Source organism: Epinephelus moara, chromosome 7 (genome assembly GCF_006386435.1).
Source record: "Epinephelus moara isolate mb chromosome 7, YSFRI_EMoa_1.0, whole genome shotgun sequence".
Taxonomy (NCBI): domain Eukaryota; kingdom Metazoa; phylum Chordata; class Actinopteri; order Perciformes; family Serranidae; genus Epinephelus; species Epinephelus moara.
The window spans coordinates 41,928,398-41,946,019 of NC_065512.1; the positions used below are offsets into that span (position 1 = coordinate 41,928,398).

At 40.3% G+C, this 17,622-nt stretch overlaps 1 protein-coding gene and 1 pseudogene across 3 annotated transcripts in view; one reads left to right on the plus strand and one right to left on the minus strand.

Moving 5' to 3' along the window:
* The window catches only part of LOC126392747 (uncharacterized), a 52,883-nt gene extending 39,389 nt beyond the window's left edge, over positions 1-13,494 (minus strand). For all 3 annotated transcript variants that reach the window (XM_050048347.1, XM_050048348.1, XM_050048349.1), the window contains exon 1: positions 13,051-13,494. In XM_050048347.1, the coding sequence (XP_049904304.1) occupies positions 13,051-13,433 (383 nt within the window). In that variant the 5' untranslated portion in view covers positions 13,434-13,494. The remainder of the gene's footprint in view (positions 1-13,050) is intronic.
* A 10-nt stretch (positions 13,495-13,504) lies between these two features.
* LOC126392761 (metalloreductase STEAP3-like) overlaps positions 13,505-17,622 on the plus strand; it is a 10,231-nt pseudogene continuing 6,113 nt past the window's right edge.

Below are 17,622 nucleotides of genomic sequence, written 5' to 3' on the forward strand. Positions count from 1 at the left end.
GCCTGAGGGCAGCAGACTGAGTGCACCAGGTGGAGATGATTTGGTGATCAGGGGAGTTGGAAGGCACTCACTCACAGGATAGTGAGAGGAATCAGTGTGAAAGAAATGTTTGGAGAGGCGGGACTTGGAAAAGGAGACTGCAGGAGAAAGCTTGTTTCAAACAAAGAAGTAGGAGCCGGTGAGCTTGAATTTATGTCATGTGTTTGTAGCTTTCATTGTGAACTGTGGACGGCTGTAGACTTGAGCATTTGGAAAATCCAATGTGATTAAATTTAGGTTAAAATGTGGTGAATTAAAAGGTCATGTGATTAAAATGCAAGTTAAAATGTATTATATTTAATAATCGTGGGTTAAAAGTACAGTTAAGAAATGGTGTGTATTTTAAAAAAGTATTCAAGCTAAAAGTAATTTAATAAATGTGATTTATGTGTATTTAAAAGAGTTAAGAACTACTAAAGATTGGTTAAATCATTATTGAACAGTGCTTTAGATTGTACGTAATTTATTTTGGGTACTTAAGTGTTTGTATTTTCTACTTATTTTCAAGATTAATCTCTAGTAGGTTTAAATTAATTTCTAGTGGTTTAAAATTTAAGTATTTAAGTTTAGGTTATGTTGGTTGGTTATGGTTTCTTGGGTTACATTTTGTTAAAGCTCTTTTTGTGTTTGTATTTAAGGTTTTTCACCTGTTATTGGCCTCGTCAACTTTCAAAAATAAAAGAAAGAAAAGAAAGAAAGCTGAATCTTGGTCATTGAGTGAATCCCTGTCCAATCTTCTGAAGCAAGCTGCCTTTTCAAGTGGGGGAAGCTGCAGGTTAAACCTCACAAGAGTGAGGGTCACTTGACAGTCACATATTGCAGATGGATGTGATTTCACGTCGATGAGATAAACACTTCTGTCCTCACAGTCCGTGCCGGTGCAGTGAGGGAGAAATGCACAGACTGCTTCGTGTTGGAAGTGTTGTGGTCGGACTAACGGATGGTTGGACTACTGGGAATGAAATCTGACGGTCGGAATAATGGCATTAAAATGGTCGGATTAATGGGCGGTCACATTATGGGACTACAACAATAAAACTCGCCGTAGACCTGCATGGTCAGATTAGCAGGTCGGAGTTATGGGTAGTCAGACCCCCTGGTGGCGCCATTGACGTTAGGTATCGATACACACGAGTTGGTTATTTGTGTCCAGTTTCTCCTGAGTGAGAGGAGCAGACTGATATGCACACTGCACGCAAGTTTTATTGTGTGTCAGTAGCCTATTATCGCTTAAAAAAAACCCAAACCTCACTACAAGCCATCAAGTGAGCTGACAAACAGCTGTTATAACATTAATTCATTCCTTGCATAAAACACAAAACAAAACACAAACAAGCAGAGAACTAGACTTAACGTTGGTGTTCAAGGAGACGTCAGTCAGCATGACATGTCACGTGTGATGGAAATCTCAGGCCTATCACGTTTCATTCATAATCTCTCAAATTAAGTATCTCGTTATCACGGGAAAACAGAGGAAAATTATCTCGTTATCACCAGAAAACGGAGGAAATAAAATGTATGTATGTATGACCGTTTAGGGCTTCCGTATAGTTATAAGCTAACGTTACTTAAAACCTGTTGTCACTACAATTAGCATTGCATCAGCTAATGTTAGCTTTTGAACACGACCACTGTGCCTAAATGTTAACGAAAGCTTTAATGTGAACAACATTGCAAACACTGTTCGGTCGCCATCAGAGCGAGGCTAGTAGCTACCCTAGCTAAATTTGATAAGCTAACAAAAGGAACAAGCTAGCAGCCCCATATGGCAGGGGATATGGTTTTGTACTGTACTGTACTACAAGTACTGGGTGCCATTTCTCAAGCATTTGCAACAAATTACGGCCACATGTTGTGTTTCACTCGGTCACCACACGAGGCCTGGCTGAGCTGGTAACTTATACAGGCCTCAAGGCCTATCGCTAACGTTAGCCGACACGAGCATGCCTTCACTGTATAAAGCATGTGGTTCTCTAAGTGGTGTCCGTGGACACCCAGGGGTTCCAAGGGTTCCCCAGCTAAATGATTGATTGATGGGAGCAGACCCTTACATGTATGTAAGTTTAACTATGTGCAAATGGAATCAAATGGACTTGTAAGGGTCCATTTGTACATTGTCATATCGGTCCATGGTTTTAACACTGCTTCAATTTAAAATATAGCATACACAGCTGCTATTAAAAACAAAAAATATTTTGGGATAATTTTTGAACATTTAACAAATGTTCAGTGTGGTTTACTGAATATTTTCAGGTGGGGTCCGCAGCCGAATGCGTAACAATTTAGTGCAATTATCTATTGTAAAGCTTTAGCTGGGTGTTTCTGAACCAGTCTTATCCTTATTTCAGATGGTGTGCGGTCCTCTTCATTTTGAACATGGAGTGTCCTGCCCTTTGGAGCTAAGCCACCAAAACAAGGTACAGGTCCCGCCGCAGTGATGGCTCGAGACGCACCGACAGGTCCAGGTCTTGCCGCAGTGATGGCTCAAGACACACCGAAAGGTCCAGGTCCCGCCTTAGTGATGGCTCGAGATTCACCGTCAGGTCGAGGTCCATGTCCCCGCGCAGTGATGGCTCGAGACGCACCATCGGGTCCAAGTCCTAGCACCGTGTTGGTCTCCGTCGGGTCTAAGTAGGGCTGGGCAATATATCAATATTATATCGATATTGTGATATGAGCCTAGATATCGTCTTAGATTTTGGATATCGTGATATGGCATAAATGTTGTCTTGTCCTGGTTTTAAAGGCTGCATTACAGTAAAGTGATGTCATTTTCTCAACTTACTGTTCTATTTTTTTCTATTTATTTTACTCACTTTGTCATTATATCCACATCACAAATGATTATTTATCAAAAATCTTAGTGTGTAAATATTTTGTGAAAGCAGCAACAGTCATCCCTGCAATATTCTTTAAATATCTATCGAGGTATTTGGTCAAAAATATCATATTTTATTTTGTCCATATAGCCCAGCCCTAGGTCCAAGAGTGATGGGTCCCGATGCAGTGATGCCTCCAGACATGACCACAGATCCCACCACCACAGTGATGCCTCCAGATCTGATGACAAATTCCGTAGTGATGCCTCCAGGCCCCCTGCCAGGTCCAGACACGATTAAAGGCCACAGTACAGTGATCTCACCAGCTCCCCCTATGATGCGCCAAGGCATGGTGAGTTGTCTAAAGGCCGCAATTTTCATCAAAACACTTCTAATGTGGCCCAAATCTGTTGACAGTTTTATCATTTGCTAATTTCTAAAACATACTTTCTGTGGTACAGATGCAGTGACTGAGAGTGGAAGGTGGACATTTCCATTGTCTTGGGATGGTAAGTGTGTAGTGTAATGTGGACGACAGGACACTATTAAAACTGCCACCTTCTCTTCCTCTACTGTTCACTCTACTTTTCAATTATACAAGTGGCTTCATTTTCTACCATCAATTGTAGGGTGGTTTCTTTCTATCATGTCAAATAACAGTTGAACTTATTTTTCTTTCTACAAGATACAAGGTACAAGATTAACTTTATTGTCTCACAAAGTGAGAAATTTGTTCTGGCCCGTTCGCCCATGCTGCAGCCACAACACAGAACATACAATACGATACAACACAATACCAAACATACAATAGATATGCGCATTCCATATCATACAAGGTGCTGAAAAGTGCAAGAAACATGGTGAATTAAAAAATGAATAAATAAATGAATGAATAAATAACACCTAATAGGGCTAATAAAATGCTAAAATTATAATAAGTAAAAATACTAACCTGTGCAAAACAAACAAAAGCAAGTCATCTGAGCTCTGGTCTTATCTGACCTTGTTTACCAGCTTTATTGACACAGGAACAAGCAAGTTTTTAAATCTGTTCAGTCTGCAGTGAGGAACTCTAAACCTTCTACCAGATGGTAGCAGCTCATACTCGCCATGCATGATGTGTGATGGATCGCAGATAATTTTATTTGCTTGTTGCAGAGTGGCCTGTTCATAAATACACTGAATGGAGAAGTGCTCTTTAAGACCAATAATTTTTCCAGCAGCATGAATTAGCCCAAACAGTTTGTTCTTTAGCTGCACAGAGAGGTTACCAAACCAAGCTGTGATACTATACCTGATCAGACTTTCTAAGACCGCCTTATAAAAAATCAACATAAATCACTATGCTTGTATTAATGACAAACACAGAAGCTGATTAAAAACAATTGTGAACCAGCTAGCATAGCTATTCAAATTGGAGGTAACCATTGTAATCAACAAATGTGCTCATTTATTTCAGTGTACCAGGAAAAAGGTCTTAAATTTACTGGTTGACCTCCACAATCGCCATAAACAAGCACAGCCTGCCTCTTCAGCCACGCACATTGAGAGGATGGACACCATGGAGGATTTCGAGAGAGAGGAGCAACGCCTCTGTGATAAACAAGCCTTTGATACCCTGATAGGTTTTACAAGTCTGGGAGCAATGGATTGCCTAGCATAACACAATACAGAACCAGTGCACTAACACACTGTAACGTTCCTCTGGAGACTGTCAATCAACTTTTATCATGAACTTATTTCAACAGGTGCTGCAAATTGCAAAAATTGGAGGGAAGAACACAAAGGACTGTGTCCACAAAGTCTTAGACAGGTGTGTTTCTACATACAGTATTAATTTTGTGTAATGTTTGGGTGGTATGTAGGGTTGGGTCGGTATGAGAAAAAAAAAAACGGTCCAGTTTTTGTGAAAAACTGCATCAAGTCAGTAATACCGGATTTTCGCCACTTGGGAGTGGCAATTGACTCATTTAAAATAAAAAAACGACCGTAGGACAACAGAGTGACAGTAACACGTTGTTTCTTTTATTCCTTACAAATAAATTTGCAGGTTTAGCTTACTCAGTCAGTGCAAACAAGGGTTGCCTCCTTCGTCTGGCTCAAAGCCAAAGTGTTGCCATATTGACGCATTCTTTGATTTCTTCTAGACTAAATTGTCCGCCATTATTGACTCCCCATCACTGTTAAACAAACTCCAGGCTACAGTAGAGGCCTCGGCGCATGCGCACTCGCACCCCCTAGCTCAGTCCCTGCCCCACCCCCCTCTCTCTCCTGCTCGCTGTGCGCTTAGCGAAGAGGCAGACACAGTGTTCACAGACTCGGGCGTACTATAAGCGGAGCAGACCTACGCGGAGGTCCGCCCGAGTAAAATGACGTGTGCGGTCCGGTCAGTCTCAAAACAAAAAACCCGGTCCAAGATGGAGTACCGAGCCAAATTGGTATTACCAGAGATATTGGATAAAGGAGATACCCCACCGTAGGCTTATCCAATGTTAAGAAAACGGTTACTCTTCCTGTCTCCTAAGTGGGCGTGGTTAGCTCTCCCTCCAATCAGAGCCTGTTCTCCCTCAACCCCCCCCCCCCCACCACCGTGTTGAACAGAGGCTCTGTGGATGTCTGTGTATGCGGATCGAGAAGCAGGTGGAATGAAAATACATTCTTCCTATTATTGCAGCCTATTGCTGCACAAAGCTTGGGCATTTTTTATTTATTACTAGCGGTAAATAACTGTTTGTAAGCTAACTGTGATTTTACCGCCTGTTTATCAAGATCACAAGATCTCGCGAGAACTTGTTTTCTGAGACGGACAGGGCTCAAACAAAGTTAATTTTCTCTTGATCTGTGCGGATGTCAGAATGTTGGTAAGATGTGTGGCTTGTGGAAAACAAACCCAATATTTACTTAGTGACTATAAGGCGAAAGAATTGACCATAAATTGTGATCACGTTCATTTTCCTCATTGACGACAATACATTGAGAGCTGCCGCAAGTCTCCTACGGGGGCGTGGCACTGACGTCACTGAATCAGGAAGTGAGCTGAGTGGGGTATCTCGCTTCATCCAATATCTCTGGTATTACCGAGAACCGACCCAACCCTAGTGGTATGTGGTTTTTCAATGTCTGAACTTTTTTTTTTTTTCTGTGTGTGGACCAGACTACATGTTGTCATTAGCAGTGTCTCTATTCTGAGTATGCGATAATGGGTGAAAATTAAAAGTTCACAACACAATGCATTGTATAGACCAGCTGTTCTTGACGAGGAAATTTGTAGAGGGATGAAAGGAGGGGACCACACTAGTGGACACTGATCAACGTATTATGAAGGGTTTATGACATGTGCAATGTTATTCCTACATATATCATTCAAATTGATTTATAGATGTTATTTATTTTTCTTTAGGCTCTTCACTAATGCCCTGATGGCACAATTTAACATGAAGGGCAAGGGGAAAAAGGGGAAAAAACCTCTTGAAAAAAACAATGTTTACAGAGCAATACAAGGTAAGCCCTTATTTCACGTTGAAGGGAATAAAATTTTGCTCCTGCCAATCTCTAATGCAGTGGTTCTCAACCGATATATTGAGAACGAAAGAAATAGTTATTTAATAAATATTTAAATAAAATATGTGTAAGTTAATAAACTGAATTTTATCACATTTGGACTAGAATTAGCCCCGATACGGAGGTCCTGTGGACGTTGATAATGGACGTTCATTAGGAAAAAGACTTCGCCTGGTGTAACGTTTTGTACCTTCAGGGGACGAAAATTAGACGTGCAAAAATGACGTTGAAAAGACGTCGTATGGACGTGTCTTTGCACACTGGGGAACTTCAACTACTAACAGACGACTTATCACTACTGAAGGCTAAGGTGAATGAGGTGAGTAGGCTCGCACTCAGATGACGAGGAGGCGGAGCTATGATGTCATCGGACAGGGAGCCTTTCATACAGCTACAGTACACCAAAACAGCTTGTCCTGAGCAGGGATGAATCAGGGGGTTTCAGGGACTTGCTGTTTGCCTAATCTGAGAGGAATTTTCCTGCACAAACTTCAAATACAGTGGTGTGAAAAAGTGTTTGCCCCCTTCCTGATTTCTTACTTTTTTGCATGTTTTCCACACTTAAATTTTTCAGATCATCAAACAAATTTAAACATTAGTCAAAGATAACACAAGTAAACACAAAATGCAGTTTTTAAATGAAGGGTTTTATTAATGAGGAAGAAAAAAATCCAAAGCTACATGGCCCTGTGTGAAAAAGTGTTTGCCCCCTAAACCTAATAACTGGTTGGGCCACCCTTAGCAGCAACTACTGCAATCAAGCGTTTGCGATAACTTGCAATGAGTCTTTTACAACGCTGTGGAGGAATTTTGGCCCACTCATCTTTGCAGAATTGTTGTAATTCAGCCACATTGGAGGGTTTTCGAGCATGAACCGCCTTTTTAAGGTCATGCCACAGCATCTCAATAGGATTCAGGTCAGGACTTTGACTAGGCCACTCCAAAGTCTTCATTTTGTTTTTCTTCAGCCATTCAGAGGTGGACTTGCTGGTGTGTTTTGGATCATTGTCCTGCTGTAGAACCCAAGTTCGCTTCAGCTTGAGGTCACGAACAGATGGCCGGACATTCTCCTTCAGGATTTTTTGGTAGACAGCAGAATTCATGCTTCCATTTATCACAGCAAGTCTTCCAGGTCCTGAAGCAGCAAAACAGCCCCAGACCATCACACTGCCACCACCATATTTTACTGTTGGTAGGATGTTCTGTTTCTGAAATGCGGTGTTACTTTTACGCCAGATGTAATGGGACACAGACCTTCCAAAAAGTTCAACTTTTGTCTCGTCAGTCCACAGAATATTTTCCCAAAAGTCTTGAGGATCATCAAGATGTTTTCTGGCTCCTCTGCTGTTTCATATGTATGCAATTTTGTGTGTGTGCATGTGTTTGCTGATTGATCATAATACATATATATATATATATATATATATATATATATATATATATACACATACACATATATAATCCCCCGATTTTGTGAATAGGAAATCCTTTCACAGCATTAATGTTCAGGTGAACATGACATTTTGATTTTGTCAATTAATGAACACTGTGCATTGCTTGTGATGTGCATTGATTGGTTTAATAGTCTTCATCTCATAATTTCAGATGGTCTGCAATGCTGACTATCTGATCAGCAATGTTGTGGCAAAGTGGCCCGGCTCGGTCCGTGACTCCTGAGTCTTTCGGACCTCTGGAATCTATCAGCGCCTATCACAAGGTGAGCCACACAACCTCTGTTAATAACCACTTTTTACATCATGGCTGTGTCAAGAATGTCACTCTATTTATGAGGTTGTGATGATGAGATTTTGTATTGACAGGTGAATTCTCTGGTGTGTTGCTGGGGGACAGGGGGTATGCCTGCCAGCCTTTTCTCCTCAAACCATACACAGACCCTCAGGAAGCACAGCAGGCCTATAATCATGCCCATGCCAGGACAAGGGCCAGGATCGAAATGACCTTTGGCCTCCTGAAGGCACGCTTTCACTGTCTTAACCACTTAAGGGTCAGCCCTTTGAGGGCATGTGACATCACTGTGGCCTGTGCTGTCCTCCATAATGTGGACATGCGGGGTGTATCATATACAGACCTTTGAATGTGTATTTATTCTTGTGTTGTATAATATGCTTTGATTCCGTGCTTTCTATCTTGTAGAGTCACTGTGTGACTTCAGTTTTGAAAGGAGCTGATGGTTTACTTGCTTTGATTTATCCTTATTCAATAAAGGAACATCATGTTACTCTTTGATGTGTATTTATATTTATATGGGATGTGTATTTTATATAGTCTATGGAAAACTGTAAATTATCTAATGATTGCAAAATCACCTAAAATCATCATTTATCTAAAATGATTGCAATTAATGATCACAAATGTTTAAATAATGACAGTGGGTCTGGTTGAATGTGATAACAATGTGCAGTGGGCAGTGGAATAACTATTGGTTTCCATTTGTGGTGACTGCTGACTGAGATAAGGGATGAGATTAAATAGATCCTGGAACTTAAGCCTGGTCTGGAGCAGGCTAGCTCCACAGAATAAATCTCCATGGTAACTTATGTCATAACATATCCCGCTGTCCATTATCCAGCTTTTGTGCAACCAGATCACGGATAAATTGAGCCAGAATAACCAAGATATCCCGGCTTAATCCCTTGAGCCAGAATAACCAAGATATCCCGGCTTAATCCCTTATCCTAGTTTTGTGCAATAGGCCCCAGGACAGGACCAACCCACTGATACAGACAGACTCCTATCTGTGGGAGAGGTACCGGTTCAGCAGACAGACTCCTATCTGTGGGAGAGGTACCGGTTCAGCAGGCAAAGCATAGTGTATCTATCGAGTTTGCTGGAACCACACATTATAAAGGTAACACGCCGCAGCCAGTCTCTGACCACTGTCCAGTCAGTCTGTATTGCACTGAGGTTCTTTGCTAGCGGTACATTCCTGTATAGTGTTGGTGATGCTGAGAGGCTAAGTAAGGCAACTGTTTGCAGAGAGGTAAAAAGGGTGTATTTTCTATTCATTTTGATTATTTCTAGCATCACCATATGTCATGCATAGGGCTTGATTTGTTCACATCAGCATATGGTTATCTTTTATATTTATGGATTAACCATGACACAAAGCAACCACATTAAAATGGGACACACACCATTGTGGTTTGTCTGTTCCTCATCCTATAGCACATTCCATACATTTAAGGGGATTTTCCTTATTTTGCTATAATAAGGGATAGAGCTTACAGTTGACTCCCATATGATGAGAAATAGATAATTGATTCACGATCACCTGCATTCACTTAATAGTTTTCCTCATCTCCACTGGACTGGATTTGCTAAATGGAATTTTCTACAATCAATAGATAAATGTCATGTGATTATTTCCTATAAACTGATCATTTTGGAAATGTCATAATCTACAATCAATTATGTGATAAATGCGATGATTGACATAAAATAGTTTGATTAAATTCATCATCTGAAATGTACATAGGAATCAGAAGATAAATGTGATAAATAGTCTATCACTAATATTAATTTACACATGTGGTGAATTTCATTGGGCATACTTGAATTGTTAGATATAGGTGTTCTTATCTACATATATTTTGTCCCTTTGATGCGGGATTTATATAACATGATATTATGCTGAAATGCTGAATTTTCTTTGTCACTTGCGCATTAAGCCTGTCGGCAATATTCCGTCACGCCACCTCCCTTGCTTTATTAATTGCTGCAGTATTGCCTTTTTCTTAATTATGTCCTTATAGTCCTCATACACTTAGTCTGGATATTCTTAGCTACGTTGATGGAATACCCCCCTGTTGTGCTGACGTAGTGCGTTTATTTTGAAAGAGACTGTATATAAACATTAAATTTCCTGTGAAAACGGAAGTGTATCTTGAAAGTAGACAATGTATGTAACAGGCAGAACAACCAATGCACCCAGGGCACCTTGCATGTCGTATGTGGACGTGGAAAGTCCATGACCAAGCCCGTCAATATGTGACAAGGTCGGAGTAAGAATGTGTTGCATTAGCAGTTGTAAATGTGAGTTGAGACATGAATAAAGGATTCCGACAGCAATTCTTATTTAATTCTCTCCTAAAGGTCTTTAATGAGTATGTGTCCAAATGAATGTCTAAATGTTATTCTGATTGTTGTATTATAGCAGGTTTATAATGGATTAATAATTGACTTATCATTAATAAGACCAATTGTTACAACTTTAAAACCCTAAAATTGAAATTTAAAGTACTAAAAAGTTAAATTGTTTTCTCTCGTGCCAAATTTGACCAAAACAGCTGGAGCCATTACTCAGCACAGCGTTTTCAGTGGAGCCCTCGTCAGTGTGATTCAGCCGTTGACAAGTTTCCCCATGCTTAAATTTTGTCAACTCCTCATCTGAAGAATGATATCCAACACTGCTGCCATTTGGAACATCTTTACTTCACATTCACTTCAATGTGTCATGTTTTGAGTTTGACCACAGGTCAACAAATGAAGCTCTAACCAAAGTTCAGTCAGGAAGACTATACTTTTGCATGTTTAGGACTTTAAAATATTTCTCATGACATCAGCCATTCACTCCTTGCATGCATGCTCACTCATTTCTTTCTGTCATTATCAGGGGCTGTCATTGAGACATCAGTTGTTCTGTCATCTGATCACAGTTAAGAAATAGCACAATGACACACCCTGTCTCTTAGCCTATCATCTTACTGCTTCCTCTTTTAAATGTGGTTCTCTTTCTGTTCGTAATTCATTCATGGTGCAGCTGTACACACCCTCCACATCCCCATCACTGCTGAGTCTTCGCCCTCCGTCTCAGAGTCATCAGCTACCACCACCAGAAGTGTCTGAACTCCATGGGGGAGTTTATCTTGCTGCTGCTCAGATTCCACTTGATTACAAATCTTCCTCTGGGGTCCAAGCACCAAAGACTTTCTGTCAATTTATACTCATCACATCATCTGCTAATCTGTACACCTAGAATCTGTATGAAACAGTCATCTTTATCTTATTCACCTGGTCTCTCCTGATTGAAATGTGAATTGAACTGAAGGTGTGTTCATTGCCTAGCAGATGTAGATTGATGTACATTTAGCATTTCTCAACATATCTTGTGTATTTATAAGGTGGACCTATCGAAGCATTGGCATAGTGTCTGAGTGTTGTTTCTTGATTTACAGGCATTGTTGCCTGAGAACAATGAAAATCTCCTTACCGAAATGCATGTCAACTACTGTAGAAATCCCTGCTCACATCATGTAAGGCACAATTTTCAAAGACCATCTTCACCTTAAGATTTATTTGGGAAATAATGTCCAGATTAGTATTAGCAACATATTTCTTTTAATTATTATTTTGTAGACCAAATGCAAGAACTGACACAAACGCATTAAAAAGAAAGACTGGACAGTGGGGGAAACTCACTACTTTCACCCTGAGTATTACAGTAGAAGAGCGACACCCAGTGGAGAAAGATGACAGCACATGATATGATATCACCTCTGCCTCCCTGACAGATCTTTTTAAACATATATTATCAAATTCTTGACAAAACTATTTTGACATAGCATTTCCTGTGAATGTGAGCTCTGTGTTTGTCACTGTTTCAGTCTTATGAAACCTTTGCACTATCCGCAGTAAAACACACGCTGTAGGCAACCCTTATCTGCCGGTGTCAGATGTGATGCCTTCACCTACTGTCGGAAATATTGTTTTACAACATACACGCTAAATAGTAAATGCTATGACTGATTACAGGCCCCAACAGGAGAGGGACCTGTGAAAAGCCTGAAATGAAAAGTTTGATTTTTGTTTGTTTGTAAGGATTGAGTGCCAAAATATATGAAAATTGGCCCCTCATTATATACCCCTTAAAGGCGCAAAACGCCCTAGTCGCCCCTGCATTAAATGCAGCTAGAGCCAAGTGACTGATTGCTTATGCTGCTGGAGCACCAATGTACATGTCTTTCTCTAAGAAAGACAAATCAGGGTTTCAAACAAGAAAAGAAAGAGAGAAAAGAAAGGGAAAGAAAGCAAACTGACGTTCAGCTTAATGCCCTCAAGGGCCCACAGAGACTGCTTATGCACAGGGCCCAGACTTTGGTGCTACACCCCTGATACTGTCCAGTTATATTGAACTAGAACTGAACTGGAGCTTCTCTATCCTGGGCCGAATGGAGAAGCTCCAGTTTTTTATTCTGCCTCATCCACTCTGTTGAGCCCTGTTAAAATATTGTGAATCCACATCTTTTTTTTTTCAGTCAGATCAATCTTCCTTGCATTTGAAAATGAGAATAGGATGTATTTCAATAAAATGTAGGGAGGGTCTGTGCAACTTTTGTACCAATGACAAGATACTCCATAACAAATTTAAAGGCCAGTATTTAAAATAGTGCTTAAAGCCCCTACAAGGAACTTTCATTTTGAGTTGATTTTGGCGACCCTGTGGACAAAAGCGGTAGTGTTTTGCCGGAATGAAGCCTACATTTCCCATGAGCTCTAGCGCGTATTGTCGTAAAGACGCTTACTTGGCTCGCGCATGTGTTTGTTTTGGGGATGAATGAAACAACAAGACGGGAAAACTTTGCCCCCGCTCCTATCTGGGATCCCAGCTCACCTCTGCCGCGCCCCAGCTCCAACTCTCCGGCGTAAGCGCCACCACCGCCGGGGTAAACACAGTGGTCGGCTGGTAAGGCTGAAGGCCTGTTTGGCGAGCACTTCCACGGCTTCTTGGACTGAGTATGGAGCGGTGCCTCGCCTCTTTATTTCCCGGCACTCGCTGGACCCTGTCGACGCCTGGCTGGTACCTGTCGTCGGCCCGGATGAGGTGTTCCAGCCCCGCGGCCCCTGCTCTCCTCGACCCCGCTGGCGCGGGGTGAATCTGCGGAACCTGCGGCCTCTGTGTCTGGCTCCCCGGACAGCTAACGCCGTGGACCTGTCGGCTCCTGCCAGGATTGGGCTGGTAAATGCTAGATCGCTAGCAAACAAAACGTTTATCATGAAGGATTTCCTGACTTCCAGAGGACTGGATTTTCTCTGTGCGACTGAGACGTGGCTGACTGTTGGTGAGTCCAGTGCTTTCACAGAACTTTTACCCGATGATTGCTGCTATTTTAACTCCCCGCGGACATCAGGTCGAGGAGGAGGAATAGCGACTATTTATAAGAGTCACTATAAATGTAAGCAGCTAGGTAAGATGACGTGTGCCCTCTGAGTGCCATAAATCGTTTCGTCCTGGAAGCGACCTGGGGCGGACCCGGAGACAGTTTCCTAAAGGTATGGATATACACTATATAGAAATAGCTTATCTTCACACCGATGGTCTCATTTGCTGTTGTAGGTCACGCACAGACATCAGCAGAAACAAGAGACTTTTGCATATCCAGTTAAAAGTTCCTTGTAGCGGCTTTAAGTAAAAAATGTGATAATTGTTATATTAGACTATTACCTAACTATACCTGAAGTATTGAAAGTAAAAGTAGTAACTCAAGTTGTAAAAAAAAAAAAAAAAAAAAAAAAAGGTAAAAAAAAAAAAAAAAAAAAAAAAGTTTTTAGACAGTCGAGGGTGAGACATTTAGTTTATGTTTTTTTATGTTTGAAAAAAATTAAATGACAGATCGTATGGTCCACAAGTGGGGGCAGTTTTCCTTGTAGGGTTTGTGTTTGTATGTGAGTTTGTATGCCGGGTGGGCATAAAGAATCGCACACACACACACACACACACACATACACACACACACTGTTTTTTTGTTTTTGTTTTTTTAACTTTGCTAATATTTTTGTTCATGCAGCTTGAATCACTGGTTACCCAAAATGACAAAAATGCTTAACAAAAGAACCACATCACCATCATTTTTTTTTTTTTTTACCTCTATCTTTACTGCTCTATTTTTCAGTTCACATACATTTTATCACTGCCATTATTAATTGGTAAGCTTGCCGTCACTTTATTTGTTTTTCAGTTGTTTTTGTTACTTCTACCCTTGAGGCCACTTTCTTTGAATGATATATGGCAATTTTGTGAATGATGAATAGGGAAAAAGAAGAAACATGGTTATGTTTTCATTAAATACTGCAACTGTTTGAATTAAAATAAGCTTTACAAAACACCTGATAGGCCTAATTATTCACTCTATTTTTCATTTCACATCTGTCTGTCATTTCATTTTCCTTTTTCAGGTCACATACATTTTCAACACCTTCATTTTTATGAATTATCTTTTGTTACTTTCATCCCTTATGGAAATGTTCTTCTTGTGTCTAGTTTTTGTTAGTCGGAGCTCGTCTGGAGTACCTGAAGGCAGCAGTGGGCGGGGCATCTCGTGCATACAGGCACGGTCCTCTGTCTGGTGTTGAGGAGAAGCTCTGAGTAATATTACCGCTGCCAGGAGTGTTTAACAAATGACCGAATAGCAAGTTCGATCGTGAAGCTTTAAACAACTGTGTTTAGTTTTCTTTAACATTTTAATATTTTATATTAACCCAGTCCTCTGACCCACAGCCGAGACAAGACGGTAGGTCACATTCACGTTAGATAGGAGTTTTACATTCTGCTCCTCTCTGTGTCACTCCGCGGTATATTTCTTAATGGACTACACGGCATTATTATGAGGGGTTTCCTGTTAGCCCTTGTGAAGTCATTTTATCCAAATATGTCATCGGTTTTCTAAAAATAAAAACAGAATTCCTTTTTTTTTTTTTCTACAGGATAGCTTTCAATATTAAAACATCATTAGGGACTGTTCATCATTGGTGAAAAGGTGGTTTTCACCAATGATGAACTTTGAAAAGGTGGTTTATTTGTTATACTGCTTTCCATTGCCACAGCTGTTACTTATTGTCAGTATGCAGATATTGTGATGTGGTGTTACGAGTTATTGTGGTCAGTTATTATAGTTTTGTATTTTTCACAAGTTCTTATTTTTCTCTCTATTTTCATTTTTGTTTTTTACTCAGGTTAGTTTCAGTGGATTTGCTGGTGTCAGGTTAGTCTTAATTTTTAAATACGTTTGGCTTTAGTTTAATCTTTATTAGTTTTAATATTAGTCTTTTTTAAAATTGTAATACCATGTATATTAAGAGGTTCAGAATATTATTACAATACAAACACAACCGTATGTGAAGGTGGTTGACTCACAGTCATGTAGACATCCCAGTCTCAGTAAATAAACTCACCAAATGCCTCCTCAGGTTTGTGTTGAAAAATTTGCCCAAACTGACAAAGACTAAAACTTGACAATTCCTGTATGTTTTTATTTTATTTTAGTTTGTTTTGTTAGTACACAATATTGTTTCAGTTAGTTTCATTTTTTTTTCTAGTTTTTATTTTTATTTTTTCAGCAGGCCTAAATGTTGTTTTCCACACCTAGTTTCAGTTTTAAGTTTAGTTTTAATGAATTATAATACCCGTGATTGCAATATGTTTTAATCGTGACCTGCCTTGGGACTGTAGATGAAAACTTGATTGCTGTGTTCCAAATTGGAACATTTATGTTTAATATTTTTCATGGTCCCTAACACATAGGGAGATAAATTGAATAAGTGAGTAACATTATCATCACTGTATCAAACCTTAATATTAGTAAGGCCATGGCTGTTTTGTTTGTATACTAATTAAAATTATTTTATTTAATCACTTAAATGGTTTGTTTGCTGTCTGTACTGTGCAGAGGTATGATTTGCTTTTTTAAAACATACCACAGTTTTTGAATTCTATCAGGCTGTGTCTCTGGCTTCTCTCAAAGGTACAGACAGACACACAACACAATACAACATTAGAAACATACATTTTAATAATGCTTAATACAATAGTGCAAATAGGCAGGTAGGAGCAATAAATTAAATCGTAAAAGAGAGCAGTAGTGTTCCTTGATACAGTCATTCTGTGTTCATTGCCTGTATAGCATAGGGAATAAAGGACTTCTTATATATGTTCAGACTGGTTCCTGGGAACCTAAATTGGCACTCAGACGGGAGCAGCTCAAACTGTGAGTTTAATGGATGTGGGGCATTGGCAATTATATGTTTAGCCTGCCTGCATACAGCATTGCCAAATATATTTCTGAGTTGTTTCTGTGACTTGCCATTCACATTCCCTGCAATGTTGACAATCTTGGAGAGCTTGTTTTTGCTCCATGCACTCAGGTTGCTTGATCATGCTGTAATGTTAAATGATAAAATGCTTTTAACCAGGCTTCTGTATACTGTTTCAAGTATGTGCTGGCTAACACTGAAGCTCTTCAGCTTCTTGGCTCTCTTGAAAATGCCTTCTGAGTTTCCATATATAAAGTTAATGTCTGATCAATAATTGTGCCTAACAGGCTGATTATTGAGTATGAAAGGGAGGATATGACTGGTTTCATTTGGTTTTGTTTAAATTATAAGTTCTTTTTATTTTTTTATTTTTTTTTATTATTATCTTTTTTTTTTTTTTTTTGACACTCCTCACCCCAGCAGGCCATCATGTAGAGTGACATGAGGATGCCCTTACTGGCAAGTTTGGAACCTGATGCCTCAGAGTCCCTGCCCTGGAGCAAGCGAGGCCCTGTGATTGGCATTATTGGCTCTGGAGACTTCTCCCACTCCCTTGCGATCCGACTGGTGGCCAGTGGGTTCAGGGTGGTGGTCGGCAGTCGCGACCCACACCGTGTTGCCAGAGGTCTGTTTCCTGATGGAGTGGATGTGCGATCACAGAAGGAGGCAGTGGACAGAGCAGAGGGGGTGGTGTTTGCTGCAGTCTACCCAGAGCACTATTGCACCCTGGTGGGACTGAGCGAGCAACTGACGGGGAAGGTGCTGGTACTGGGCTGAACTGTGTGGAGCAGTCAAATGCAGAGAGGCTGGCAAAGCTTTTGCCCAAAAGCAGAGTGGTGAAGGGGTTCAATGTCATCTCTGCATGGGCGCTGCAGGTTGGAGCCCATGATGGAAACAGGCAGGTGAGGCCAAATAGGGTGTGAAGAGCCTTCAGGTCACGCGCACACATACAGTGGTGTGAAAAAGTGTTTGCCCCCTTCCTGATTTCTTACTTTTTTGCATGTTTTCCGCACTTAAATGTTTCAGATCATCAAACAAATTTAAACATTAGTCAAAGATAACACAAGTAAACACAAAATGCAGTTTTTAAATGAAGGGTTTTATTAATGAGGAAGAAAAAAAATCCAAAGCTACATGGCCCTGTGTGAAAAGTGTT